Genomic DNA, 14,821 nt, shown 5'->3' with positions numbered 1-14,821 from the left:
GGGTCATAAGAGAAGGATATTTTACATAGACATTTCTTCCTGCCTCCCCCTTTTGAAATTGTACCAAACCTCACTCCAGGTCATGAAGCCAGGCAGGAGGCTCTCATGAAAAGTTTACCGGTGTGGGCCTCTCTGGACACCAGAAATAAAGGCCAAAGTCCTCTCTGATATAATACACTCAAACCAGGCTTCTGTGCAGCCTACTGCTATGGTAAATAGACTAGTGGGCAAACTTTCTGTCCAACTGTTTTTTTCCTCCCAGAAAATAATATGAGATTTTTCACAAAAGAAAGGTCTTTTTATATTTAAAAAAAAAAAAAAAGCACGCACAAAATTTTTTAACAACTGGATCTTCTTACGGAGAGTTTTTTGCTTGTTTAAAATTCTCAACTAGCTAGTGAGAAACTTCTGTGAATGAGCGTCTGTGCCTCTCTGTAGGTTTGTTGCTTTTCCATTGTATTTAGTGACATCAAAGAATAACCTCTTTTTGAGCTATTCTAATCTAATTTTGTGCTCGTGTTTGCTAACATCAGGCGTTCAGGTGAGTCACTTCTCTCAAATCCTATAAATAAACTTCTTCCAGGATGAGACTGATGTTCCCATTCTTAGAATAGCTTCATCCCCAGAGCTAAGTATAGCCCCCCCCCCGACCTAACTCTCTTGTGCTTTCCCCAGTGTAGTTGCTTTCTGTGTGGGTAAAGTCAACATCTTTTATTCCAGTGTAGCTCCATGGGTAGAGAACTGAGCTGAATGGCAGGATATGCCTGCATGTGCTCCTGGCTCTGCTGCTGTCCTGCTGTGTAGCCACACGCAAGTTACTTCCCGACTCTGTGCCTCAGTGCCCCATTTTTCGAGACGGGAAGATCTGCCTGTGCAGTGTGCACTGATGACAAGAGCTCTGTAAGAGCTGGGCATTATTAATATGCTGCGCCACAGGACAGGGGGAAGGATGAGTGAGTGGAAATGTGAAGATAAAGCTTGCACTTAACCAATGAAATGAGTAGAGGCGAAGGGCTTGTGCTCAACAAGACCCTAATTCTCTTACTTCTTCCAGGTAAGTGAAGACCTCCTGGCCCCTACTGTCTGTGGGCTTGAGACCACCACAAAACCTTCTTTTTCCATTTTAATCAAACACGAGTCTGTGATCACTGCTGCTGCCTTTTCACTGATTAATGTTTATATTTCCATAGTGCCTAAAGATGTCCACTGGGACTGGGGGCCCTGGGGCTTTTAGCATATCTAAAAGTGCTACCCCAACATACCATTTGCTCACTCAGATCATCGGCAACACGGCTGCTACCATCTTGAGTCTGGTACCTGGTGTTGTTCACAAAGTCCAAGCCTTGGAGTCTCTGGATTCTGTGAGCTGCTTAGCTGGGCAGGAAAGACTGCTGGGGTCAAATAACCCCAGCAAGGGGAGTGTCCAGTCTCCTTTTGAAGATCTCCTGGGTAGGTGCCTGCACCACCCCGCTAGGAGTCTATTTCAGAGCCTAGTCTCATGGACAGTGAAGAAATTATTCTTCTTGGGTGGGGGGGTTGTTGTTTTTTAAGAATGTAAGGTATTTTTCTACTAAGCCTTCTACAGCTATATGTGCCAAGGCATATGAACGGAATGTCCCCCGGCTCCAAGGCTTCAAAAATCCAATAAAGAGACCCCCTCATTCCTTGGACCAGTCTCATGATTTTGAGGGTGCTTGGGGTTGGCAGTGCTGTCACATTTTTTTGTTTTTAGCAGCTGCTTGGTATTCCAGTTTATAAATAAAGAATCCAGTTATTTATGTGATAAAATGCTTTGCAAGTGCCCGTGTTCCATTTAACAAAGGGGAATTAGTTCCTAGGGTGGTATCTGGTTGTAGCGGGGGGGTATTGTATGGAGGTGACATTCTGGTTCCAAAACACTATTTGTTGCAGGGAATATGTTTGATTTGGTGGAGAGCAAGAGACCCAGAGAGGAGTGTGCTCTGTCACTGCAGTACTTGTATGGTATCTTTGCTCCTGTGAATGGCACGAGTAAGACAGAAAGTGCTTCCAGTGGTCCTACTCCACCCATGGCCCTAGTGCAATATGGCTCCCTCTCCAGCTCTCTTTGTTTTGAATCCTGAATGGTGCTTATTTCTTATTTAACTGTTTTAAAGGATGAATTTGAGATAAATTATCTTCTCTAAAGTACCTGCCCAGGCAGGCCCAGTGGCAATGAGTCAACCCAGAACTGGAGAACTGGTTACAGTGGGTATTTTTTTTAATTTGAACCTGAACTGTAATTTTGTCGTGTCGGCCGAATCTGAACTTGAATAGAATGTGGGGTGTGGGAGGGAAATGGGTTCCTGGTTGAAAAAAAAGATCAGCCTTTTTATTTATTTATTTATTCTGCATTTTCATGTTTGTAGGGTTTTTTTCCATCCCTGTTTTAAAAGCTACTGTGATTTTTTTTGTAATGCTTGTTCTAAAACAAGGGGACAGAAGTAACAAGCAGGCAGGTGACTACTACCAAACGGACCTGCCCTGCTATAAGGAAAGAGGAGTCCAGCCCACAAGGCTGGGGAGGGAAAGGGGAAGCTTTGGAGTTGAACCACACTGGAGGCAGCAGGAGCCCCCAGGTGAACCAGTTCTGAGAGCAACTCCTCTAGGGAGGAGCAGTAGGGGAGAATATAGACATTGACAGTGGACACATAAGGCTTAGACTGGTTTAAGTGCAGTTTAAACATAAAGTGAACAGACAGACAAACCTGTTTAAACCAATTTAAAGCTGCTTAGAATGGTTCAAAAGTATACCTGGAAAATCAGGTCCTCTTTTGAACCAATTGACTGCGAGTTGGTTTGATGTTGCATGTGGACATCAAGTGGTCCGTGACACAAATCCGGTCAGTCTTCCAGGCATCCCATGCTGCATCACTCCCCAGTCCCTCCCACTGTTATAACTGGTCTTGTGGTAACATGGCTATAACTCTGTTGCCCCTTCTCCTCCTTATGTTGGTACTTTTTATCAATGAGATCCCTTGCACTGCTTGTTTAATAAAAGCTGTCCTTCTGACAACTAGCTATGTCCTCACTCCCAACTCAACTTCCCCCACAATACCCAGCCCTGGGGACAGCTCCCCACTCCAGTTGTTCCACTCTCTCCATGCCCTGAACTCAGCGAAGCAAGCCACAGGGCCCGTTCCCACCCCTCACCAGCTAGGTCTCCAAACTCTACCATCCCTAGTCTACCCCTGAAGTAGATCTTTCCTTTACCCATCCTGGCTGGGTACAACATGCATCTCAAAGCCTGCTTGGGAGGAGTCTGCCCAACCTGCCGAGGAGGGCGGGGAGGAAAGGAAGAATGCAATCCATACTGGTCCACTGTGACTTAGAGAATTTGGCTGACTAGCACCTGGAGCAGAAGTGGCTGGGGTGGGAACTGCTGTTCAGAGCATGGTTCCTGTCCACCCACTAGGGAAACACCTGCTTGGTTCATTCCCTCAGGCACCTGGTGCAGGAGAGGGAAGGACCAGCAATGTTCCTTGGGGTGGAATGAATGTGGAGGGCACTTAAACCTGGCCATGTGCCAGTTCCCACCGATGGGCTGCATCCTGCAATTTCCCTTGGGTGTGGCATTCCCGGCCCAGACTTTGCCACTCCAACCCAGAGGTGGCTGCATTCCAGTGTCGGGCAGAGTGACCCCATGCAGTGAGGCACTCCATGCTGCAGACTGCCGTGGGAGGGATAAGATTGTTCTGATCCCTTTTAATTTTTTTTGTCCCCTCCTCTGCAGGATCCGTCCTCAGCTGTCAAAGGAGAAGATTGAAGGATGCCACATTTGCACCTCAGTAACGCCAGGGGAGCCCCAGGTGTTGCTGGGAAAGGACAAGGCTTTCACCTATGACTTTGTCTTTGACCTGGACACATGGCAGGAACAGATCTATACTACTTGTGTTGGCAAGCTCATAGAGGGCTGCTTTGAAGGCTACAATGCAACTGTGCTGGCATATGGACAGGTACTGGAGTTCCTTGTCTCTGTCTTGGCCAATGTAACCGTGCTGTGTATTGCTTAGCTACTGAGCCCTACACCAGCAAAGTCATGGGGAGATTCCTGCAGGGAGATGGTAGGTGTTGCTGCAGGCTGGTGGGGAGGTTTGCTGGCAGAGGCCTAGACCTGGGATAGAAAAGGGGAGGGAGCTAGGATTGAGGCATCCGCCAAACGTATTGGAGGGTCTGGGCAAGAATAACTGAGGTTTGGGAAGCTGCAGGTTAGGTCTGGGGTTATGGCAGGGCTAGTGGAGGGGGAGCTTAGGACTAGAATAATGAGGCAGTAGGTGTAGCTTGGGCATCAATGGAGCCATGCATGTGTGGGAAGCCCATAGCTTGGTGGTATGGCAGAAAGCCACCTTGGTTTCTCCCCAAAATCTCTGCCCTGTGACAAGGTGATTAAGATGGGCCGAGCACAGAGGATTCACACCTCAGCCTGTCTCTTTAGGTAACTTGAGCTGGCTGCATTCCTGAGGCGGGGGGAAACCTGCTCCCTCTGCCCACGTGACTGGCATCGGCTACCTGGGTTAGGGGCATCTACCTGGTGGGCTGGAGTCTGCCTGCTAACTGGTGATGTATTTCAAATTGGTTGGTGGACAGCCAGTCGGGGCTGGCCTCCGCTGGACCAGGTGAATGAGGTCACAGGGGCTATATAAGTTAGGACGGGCTAGGAGGGTGTCTCTTCGGCCATGAGGTGAGGCAGCAGCCATGTGGGGGACACAGAGAAGCTTTACCATCTGAAACTGGCTCTCTCCCCCAAACTCATGAGCTAGAAGCTGCCTACCTCCAGAGGGGAAACTTCACCGGCCTTTGAAAGATGCTTGTGAGTAAGCTACTCGAGATCTGGTTAGATATCTAGCTGGCAGTAACTCAGATGCGTGATCAAAAGGCTACCTCAGCCACACTGTTTGCTCTTTAGGATTTCTAGGATATTGCTCAATCTTGTACCCTATTTTCACCCCACTCCTGTAATCAATAAAGTTCTCCTTTGTGACTCATGTGGGAGACTTATTGAGGGGCGGGTCTAAATTATGCCTAAGGTCTGCGGACTAAGGGAGACTTTCCTTTTTGGCCCCTGACTTGGGGAAGTGCCCCAAGTGCCTGTACTGGGTCGAGTACCCCTAGGACATTAGGCCTGTGTTTCCCCAAGGACACAGGGCCGAGAGTGAGTCCATTCTCGGGGTGGTGGCAGCTACGTTACCCCCAGGCTAGCGGGCGTGCTCCAGGAAGGGGGTCGGCCGGACGTAAGGCGCCCTAGGGAGGCATTGGGCGCCCGGGAGGTGGGTGGGCGCAGGGAGGTGGGTGGCTCAATGCAGGAGCGCCCCCTACTGGCCCGGCACAGGTGGAAGCTACAGGCTGTAGTGGAGGCTACTGGCAGCACTGGGTGGCTTGGGTCCAGGACTGAAGCCCCTCTGCCATACTCTGCATGTTGTGCCATAAGGCAGCTGTCTGACTGCTTGTGTCTTGCCCCTTTCAGACCGGCGCTGGTAAGACGTACACAATGGGCACTGGCTTTGACATGAACATTTCTGATGAGGAGCAAGGGATAATCCCACGTGCTATCTCCCACCTCTTCAGTGGCATCGAGGAGCGCAAGCGGGCAGCACAGGAGCAAGGCGTGGCAGCCCCGGAGTTCAAAGTCAGCGCTCAGTTTCTAGAGGTAGTGCATGCATGAGAGCGCCAGGCCTAGGTCACGCATGGAGCTCTTATCCTACTACTGATGGAGGGGGTGGGGTGAGAGTCTCTCTTCTGGAACTGTCTGGGCCCAGAGGACTGAAAACCACAGCTGCTGGCTTCCTGCTGCAGACAGCACGTGCTGTTGGCCCCGTGTTCACAGTGCTGGTGGTTTTTACCTTTCGGTTTCTCAGGGCAGCAACATCCCTGCTCACTCTGCCAGTGGACTAGGCCAGCTCTCTGGCAACCAGTGGGACACATTCATCTACAGCTGACGTGAGTCCAGGCTTCCAAATGGGAAGCTAGAAAAAGGGAAAGCTACGAGAAATGCCATCCTTTGGGAAGTGCGAGCCAGCCTTCTTGGAAGGTGCCACCAATCTGCCTTGTGCTGTCCCCAACTACCACTCTGATTCCCCTTCCCCTTCCTGATCTGCTGCTCTGCTTTCTGCTTTCTCCCCTGTATTTCTTGTCTATCTTGCTGTTTTGCTTTCTGCTTCCGGACCCATCTGCCACTGTGCTGCCTGTCCCCTCCCCAGGGCCCAAGGAGCCCAAACCAAGGCTTCCTCTGCCACTTGTGACACCTATGCTGCAGACTGGCCACCCCAGCTTGGGGGAATTATGTTAAGAAAAGTGTTATGGTTCTTCCCCCACCCCCTCCATCTCTCTTGCTCATCAGCTTAGTTGGTGACCTGGAAATAATGCACTGGCTTCCTTCCCACCTCTTCACTGTGTTTTTTCCATTTCCAGGGCATGATTTATCATGCCTGTATTACTAATAGACACTCTCCTACAGTGTCATTCATCTGGAATGGGCCTGTAGTGTCTTGTAGACTATGTACATATAAACCAGTGGCTCTCAATCTTTATAGATTCAAGGCACTCCTCATTAGCATTGAGGAAAATGCCAGATCTTAGTTTTCACTCGTTCTCTGACTGTAGAAAACTAATAGAGCACCTTTTCTGGTGCAGAGAACTCAGAAAGACCACAACAGATCAGAAAGTTTTCAGCATTATGGATTCCTGTTTGAAATCCCTGGGGTTATCTTGTGAATCGTGTTTGCACACCTCACGGTGCTAATACTGCTTGGACCCCATGGCACACCTGACAGGATCTGAATGCACCCCCGAGTGCCACAGCACCCTGGTTGAGAATCACTGGTATAAACTCACTTTACCCAGAGGTGACATGCAGCTGGGTCTGGGGTGGAACTTGAGGAAAAAACATACTGGACGAGTCTACATACGATGCTATGTCACCATAGCGATGCACTACCGTTATGTAATATCCACAGGTGTCTACACATGACCAGCAGCTATTTCACCATAGCGGCGTTGTTATAGCATGCCGGTATGGTGAAATAGGTGCTAAAAATAACCGTGCACCACGTGTACGGTACATTACAGGCACATTGCACTGTGCTTTAGTACTTTCTTTTGGACAACAACATCGCTGTAGGGCACTGTGTAGACAAGCCCCTGTAACATTAACGGTGTTTATGTATGTGCTCTGGGGAGGAAGGGTAGCATTTTAATTAGAGTGGCTACAAAAGCCACTCCAATTAAAGCACCTGGAGCATCCCGTGTATTAGTATCCCTGCGCTGAAAAATGGCAGTGGGGGCACTTTAAAGCTTGTTTGATGAGCTTTAGATAAAGTGCCCCCGCCACCATTTTTCAAAGCAGGGTCACTAATACATGTAACGGTAATTACCACGCTCCAGCAGACTCGATTAATCAAGTCTGCTCCGACGCACTGCAATTACAGCACGTCAGAGCAGCCTCCCTGCATGTGCATAGGTGCCTTAATTGTCAGGCCAGGACAGGAACGCGTTGGAGTGAGTTCTGTGATGGAATTTTTGAAGGGAGCTGGTAGCTAAACCAAGTATCCTGAGAAGCTTTCTGTTTGCAGGAGTTCAGGGCATAACCCCAGAAATGTCAGGAGAGTTGTACAGGACTGGCTTTGTGTGTGCTGTTTTGACCATACTTGTAGAGAGAGGATGTATTGGGATCCTTGTGTCTAGTGACCCGAGCAGAGAAACTGGCTATCACAGATTTCACAAGAAATCCATACGGTGCTGTTTACTAGATCCCTGTGCATGGATTTACAGGATCCATGCATCTCGACTGCATGGAGCACCTTGAGCTTCAGTGCCCCGCAGGCTGTTCATAATGCCAAAACATCTCTTCGACAGAAACCGAAGGCAAAGATAAGCATTTGATTCACAGCTGTGACTAGAGAGGGCTGAATGAAGGGAGTTTGGTGGCTCCAAGTTCTGCTTCTGCCTTTGCCCCTGAATGCTCTTAATGGCCTCATTAATCACCTTGGAGGTGCTGTTCGCTTCATTCTTGCAACAGGCTCCTGAAGTAGATTAACAGTGATAGCCTGTTTTACAGGTTGGGAAACTGAGGCACAGAGCAAGGAAGTGGCTTGCCAAAGGGCACACTTTCAAGCTTGGGCCAGAACTGGGATCAAAGTGTTTGGATAAGATGTAATCCATTAGAGTCTCCTCCCCTCACTGCTGGGAGAGTCACTGTGGGCCTCTGCTTTTCCCTCTGGACATGTGAAGTCAGTACCTGCATGACTCAGAGTGTATCTATACTTGCTTTCAGGTATCCGCTGTATCCCCATTTGGCCCCTTGGGAAATCTTCCCAGCTTCCATTGCACCCTCCCCTGCTCTTCTGAGAAACCCAACCCCAGATCTAAAGAACCTGGCAGCGCGTCTCCATTCCCAAGGATTTGTAGCTGGGGAACAGCTCGGGTCATTAAGCCGTCTGTTCTGGTATGGAAGTGAGACACAGGAGGATTTCCTGACTCTTCTCAACTCCCTTTGAAATCCCTTTGTTGGGGTCAAGGTTATTTGAATGGTGGAGAGCTCCACTCCTCCGGTTAGCTGGTGCTGGTGGCTGTGGCTCCCCAGTAGCAGGCACCCAGCAAGGACCCTGACCATAACTGAAGAGGGAGCCAGAGAATCAGAGAGAGGCACTCAGGGAAACGGGATGAAACCCATCTAGCCCACACACCGTTGGCTTGGCTGGCAGCTCCCAGGAGCCCGTTCCCTGGGGCTCCAGCTTAGCCTGCTCATTAAATGCCCAGGGTAGTAGGATTTCAGCCCCATAAGCTCCCAGGACCTAATTGACCTGGTTGTCAGGAAGTCTTTCCTGCTATTCAGCCTGGATTTCCCTTACCTCAGTTCCTCCCAACAACATCCCCTCTGGGAGAGCAGCAATCAGTGGATGGGGCTGTGTAAATCTGGGTGGCTCGCTACGATTGTTTGAAGTAACTGTGGATCTGGACCCAGCAGTGTTCGTTAGCCATGTGCCTGGCCATCCCCGGTGCTGGCTGGGAGGGTGCATGCCCTTCAGAGAGCCGGGCTGGGGAGGCTCAGGGAGGGGACTTTCCCTGGCCTCACTGAGCTTGCTTGGATTCGGCACAAGAGGCCACAGACTCAGAAGGCCCAACGCTGCAATCGTGCAGGAGGCGGCCTGTGTGGTGGCTGAAGTGGGTGCTTAGCTTCTGGCTTCAGTGCCTGTGGCTTTGGCAAAGGCTGCTGGATTAGCTGGAAGGACCTCAGAGGCTGCAGCGTTGCGTGGGTTAATGGCACTGGCATCCTGGAGGGGTTTTGCGAGGCTGTGGCCTGCCTGTGGAGTTCTGGTTTGTTTATAGCCAATTTTTTTTAAAAAAATTGTTTTCATTTGGGATATTTTTGGCTTTTTCGCTTCAGAGACTTTTGATGCCTAGGCTGCAAGAGGCCTGGGGGGCAGGAGTTTCCTCCAGATTACTTGCTTCAGTATATTCAGAATTGCTTGTTTGTATCCTTAGCCTGCTCTGCCCAACTTGATCTGGACAATGAGCTCTGTCGTGGTGGTAAGAAGCCCCTAGCGTAGACAGTGCTTAGGTACTCTTCCTCCGTGGACCTCAGAGCACTTCACAAAGGCAGTCAGTACTATTATAGTGGGGAGAAACTGAGGCACGAAGGTGGGAAATGACTTGCCCCTGTCAGTCACGCATAGGCCTGTGGCAGAGCCAGGAACAAAACTTGTGTGCCTGGAGCCCCAGTCCAATGCACTGTCCATTGTCCCGTCCTGCATCCAGTTACCGTCGTCAGTGGAATTGTCCTGGTGGGAGACTGCTCGTGTAGACAGAGCTGCCTTTAGCTACAGGATTGCATGGCAGGCCAGAACAGTGCCAGGCTCCCTGCAAATCCAGCGGTGAAATGCAGGGGAATGTCCCAGGGTAGCTATTCTAGGGGCTTCTGCCTGCCCCTTCTTTACGGGCGAAATTCTCCTTCTCCCCAGGGCAACTGCCCCTGAGTGCTGTGGGCCGTGGACACTGCGGTTAGGAAAGGTGCTGCTGTCGGCATGTAGCAGACGCTGTAGCTGTAGCTCAGGCGACAGTTAGCGCTCCGGAAGCAGGCCACGTGCAGGGTGAGGGAGTTTAGCCCTTGCGGCTGCAGGCTGATCTATATCTTGTGACTCTCCCCTCCCTGAGTAGGCTCCTTAGGGGGAGATTTTACTGTTCTAGGAGCTGGCTTCCCCCAGGGACAGGGTAGAACAGATTAGCCTTTATCCACAGAGATCATCTGTGGTCATTTCTCCCCAGCCCCTTGAGCCGGGTGCTTGTGCTACTTGCAGGGAATCCACTCACCGGGCTTAGTAGACCAGGAGCAGCGAGCTCCCTGATGCAGGAGCTCTGAGCTGGCAAGCAGAGCACTGACACTGCAATGCCTGTGGAGGGGCTGGGCAGGTGAGGCCTGGCCTAATGCTGGGGCCTTTTCTGATGAGCCATTTTTTTTTGTTTGAAAATGCAGCTTTGTGCAAAGAGAACTTGGAAGGGGAGGGACTGGCTTCCATGAAGCTCTGGTTGGAAAGGGCTCTTGGATCTACAGTGGGATTTCTGGTCAAAGTGAGAAGCAGCCGTAACCCCTGCCCCAGAAGAGCCATTGGCTGGTGGTCCTGGCACTTGTGTTCCTGCAAGACATCGCACTCACTCAGAGCAGAAGCTGAAGTGTTAGTCTCCTGCATCCTGGGCAAGTACCCCAACTCCCAGGCTCTGGTTTGTTCTGGGGTCGCTCATCTGACCCCAGTGCTCTTTCCTATTTGGACAGGGGATTGGACATGATGATCTGCTGAGGTCCCTTACAACCCTAATATCTATGAATCTATTCTTTCTCTCCCCTGGAAAACACTGAAAGCCTTCGTGCCATCATTATAAGGAGTGGGAGAGTCATGGAGTCCCTGTAGGGAGTGATTGCTCAGGACCACTGCAACCTTGTCTGGTCTCTTAGGGTGCCCCCCGAAGCCAGCCCAGGCTTGGCTTCTAGAGCAAGGGCAGGAGCCTGGCTCCTCCTTGCTCTGAGACCCTTGTTTTTTGGCCCACAACCTCCTTGGTGTTTTTGTGGCTCTGACTCCAGGAGCTTCTAGTTCAGCCCTGAGAGGGCTTTGCCTTCTTGGGGAGAACATGTGCAGTGCAAAGATCCAAGCAGCAAAGCAGACATCTCTGCTTTGATGAAAGCATTTATTGTCATAAAGATCACATGGTAAGAAGACCCTGGCCCCAGCCCAGCCTGCACAGCCCCAAGCACCCCAAAGTTAACTTAGCTCTTCTCTCTCCAGTCTGCCCAGCTTCTCAACCTCCAAGTTGCTCAGCTGCTCCCCTTCCCCAGGCCACCTAGCCAGGAGCTAACACCCTGCTTGGACCTGCTCTGCCCATTGTTATCCCTTCAGCTTCTCTGGAGCCTCCTGGGTGTTGCTGGCTATCCTACCTTTGCTGATGTGCCAGCCAGGCTAATCAAATCCTGTTGATGCTGGTGCTGCATCTTGTCCTGTCCCACCCAGTAGGCAACTCTGGCTTCACTGTCTCCATAACCCAGCGGGGACCAACCTTTTTGGCAGACATGCCACAAATTAAGCCCGTGCCCTCCCCAAGTGCCACTCCAATTCTCTCTCTCTGCCCAACCTGCTGCTCTGCTTTCTCCTCCCTACCCAATTTGCTGCTCTGGTTTCTACTTCTTGCCCTGTCTGCCCTCTCCCTGATCTGTTGCATGCACACAGGCTGCCCATGCCACTTGTGGCACCTGCTTTAACCCATTCTTTTCCTCCCTTGTATAAGTTAACTGGGGAAAACTGAGGTGCACAATGTTATTACAGCAAGAACACCTTTAACACAGAAATGTTACAGTAAATCCTATATGCCATCACAGGAAGCACTTGTGAAGTCTGGGTTGGGAAAACAGCCCCCCAGCTGCAGTCCAGGGCCGCTTAATCTACCCAATGACTCCAGTCCTCTGTCCCTAGAGCAGCAATTCTCAATGGGGGGATATGGCAATGGTTCGACTTTGAAGGGTGCTGTGAGGTGTGAGGAGATGAACACAGTCTCTTGCTCAGCCTTACCTGGATGCTCTCCCTCCCCACCCCGCTACCCGGCCCTGCTGTGAAGAAGTAACACTAATAAGCTGGTGTTTGAATGGAGTGCTGCTGAATTCACATAACTGTCGAGTCTAAAACAGCAGAGAATAAGGCCATAAACAGCCAGGTACCAGCACAGCTTCCCGTTGGACCATCAGCTCACCTGGCAACCTGTTCATTAGCTTCATGTTGCAAGAGCAGCTGCCTCTTGTGTGAATGACATGCCCAACATCATTCATCTCTGCTTAGCTGACAGAGGGAAAAACTAGGTTACCTGACCTGGCCGGGGCCAGCTGCACTGCAGGCCAGGGTGGAAGGATGGGCTTTGTGGGATGGGACCCAGGTTTCGTAACTATAACCCTGCTTTACCACACTTGATGTGACCAGGCAGGGCAATTTTTCTCTCCATGCCTCAGGCCGTCATCAGTACAGTGGGGATATAGCCCTGGGGTTATGAGCCTGGCCTTTCTGCTGGACTGTCACTACCTGCACCAGCACCCCTGCCGTGTTGAACCTTTCCCCCCTGTACTGGGACTAAAACTCTCTGCCCCATGTTCAGTCCTGAGCCTCTAGTGGCCTGTCCTATAGGCTATACCCGAGCTGCTGTGCAGGGGAACAAGGAAGTGTGCTGGTGCTTTGCTAATCTGGGGAGGGGAGAATAGGCCCCCCGGTCCCTGCTGTCTGTGAGCTCCTGGCTATAAGCCCTAATTAGCTCCTTTTTCCAATGGGGCGGGTCGGTTGGTCTGTGACCCTTGCCAGCATGCCTGACTTGCCAGGGTCTGCCTGATTGCTCTGGATAATTATGCTGTCGGGGATGCTGGGAATCAATCCCAGATGCTCCAGGCCCCAGAGGAAGCAGGGTCTCCAGGCGTGCAGCAGTGTGAAATGAATGATTGCTGCTCATACAGGGAACACTCACCCTGCAGGGCCAGAGTCATGGCTCTTTCCACTCTTGGTAAGATTTTAAGATGAAACAAAGTAGGGCTGAGAGGGTGGATTCAGGGCCAGGACTCCTGGCTTCTTCTGGTTCTGTCACTGCATAGAGGTATGTTGCCTCTCCCTAGCCAGGTGACAGCTGCACAGACCTGTGGAAGTGTGCAGCTCTGCACCACTGCTTCATGCAGCAAGGAGACACTCACGGGTAGAGAAGACTTGAGAGAGGGATTTTTGCTTCCTCCTGTCTCAAGGGCTCTTCCTATGTCTCCTCTTATTCCTGTTTAGACCTTGCTAGAAAACTTCAGAGCCCAGAGAGACTTCCTGCTCTCATCCTTGGGCATAAGTGAGTGGCCGGTGCAGGCCTGGGGGTCAGCAGGCTTAGCTGGCAGTTAGGACCAACCAGCAAACTGCAGCTGGTATTGTTGCAGTGATGCCTACGTGCGCACTGTATTGCGCTCCCTCCTGCAGTGTAGCAAGACTCCAGGGGTTTGATGGAAACAAGGGGAAGGAGGACTATGGCCTCTATTCATGCCTTCATGGCATGGTAGGAAGTCAGCCCCAAACTCGCATGCTGGGCTCCTCTGAGACCCCTGCTGTCAGTAACTCCGTGCTTTGTACCTTCCTTCTGCCTCAGCTGTACAATGAGGAGATCTTGGACCTGTTTGACAGCGCCAGGGACCCTGACTCCCGCCACCGGAAATCCAACATCAAAATCCACGAGGATGCTAATGGTGGGATCTACACGACTGGTGTCACCTCACGCCTCATCAACACACAGGATGAGGTGAGTGGTGTGTGGGGTCCTGTGTGGTACACAGATCCCAGTCCCCTTGAATGCTGTTCTGTATTCGGTGGATAGGGAGCAAGTGAGGGGCAAACAGCTCATAGGTTGGGGTTGGAAAGGAGGGTACGAATTCTGGGAAGTACAGCATCACCTCTTCTCCCACAGAGTAGGGGATGTTCAGCATTCTGCAGGCCAGGGCTGCTCACTGCCCCTGTTAGGTCTGGCTGTTGCTAGGATGGTCAGGTCTCCTGTGATTGTGGGATAAAAGAGACTGGAGGGATGATGGGTCAGCTACCTGCATGCTCCTTTGCAATGTAATGGCAGTACCTGGGAACACCATGCACTTTTGGTTTAGTCTGCTGCATTCCTAGCCCTAAAAAGAGATCAGAGCGGGAGAGGGCGCTTGGCTATATTTCCTCTGCCCCTCCCGCCAGCACCCAGGGCTGTCTCAAGGACTTGTTTTTAGTGTTGTCTTCCAGGATAAGAGGATGGTCCTTCATCTGTTCCCCATACTTAGCACAAAGCCTTACAATGGGAGAGAGAACCCATGGTAGCTTGAATAAAGGGTTAATTGCCTACTGACTTGTAGCCGGAGAAGAAGTGCTTTTAGTCCACTCCCACTATCCTTTCCATGTTGTGCTTCCCCAGGGAGGCTTGGATTGGCCCTGCTCCCCCAGAGATGGCCTCCTGGGGACATGGGTATGTGTCCTCACTTGAAAAGAGTCTACGTATTCCTTTCTCTGACCCTTAAGAGCTGTTAACCAAGCTCTGGTCCAGAAGGGATGAATGGGTGGCTTGGGCAATTGCAGACACCAGGCATGTAAGTACATGAAATCAGGATGTTGGGGCCTTCTTTTGGGCACACAGGTGTCTTGACAGAACTGCACACTGAGGACAGGTTTCAGAGCAGTCCAGGCAGCTATAGGAGTAGACACTGCTCGGTGTGGTGCCTGGTGCTGATTCACCTGTTGTATTATTCAAGACTATGTATGGGTGGATCCAAGGTTTGAATTTGGCT

The 14,821-nt window shown here is 51.0% G+C and overlaps 1 protein-coding gene across 4 annotated transcripts in view; it reads left to right on the top strand.

Annotated features, from left to right (window-relative positions):
- The window catches only part of KIF21B (kinesin family member 21B), a 79,787-nt gene that overhangs the window by 26,784 nt on the left and 38,182 nt on the right, over window positions 1–14,821 (top strand). For all 4 annotated transcript variants that reach the window (XM_019546347.1, XM_019546345.1, XM_019546346.1 and 1 more), the window contains exons 2-4: window positions 3,752–3,974; window positions 5,483–5,665; window positions 13,654–13,803. In XM_019546347.1, coding sequence (XP_019401892.1) covers window positions 3,752–3,974; window positions 5,483–5,665; window positions 13,654–13,803 — 556 coding nt within the window. The remainder of the gene's footprint in view (window positions 1–3,751; window positions 3,975–5,482; window positions 5,666–13,653; window positions 13,804–14,821) is intronic.

This window comes from Crocodylus porosus, unplaced genomic scaffold (genome assembly GCF_001723895.1).
Source record: "Crocodylus porosus isolate Cpor-Errol unplaced genomic scaffold, CroPor_comp1, whole genome shotgun sequence".
Lineage (NCBI taxonomy): Eukaryota > Metazoa > Chordata > Crocodylia > Crocodylidae > Crocodylus > Crocodylus porosus.
Note: the sequence above shows the minus strand (reverse complement) of the source record. Positions and strands in the feature narration are given on the sequence as shown.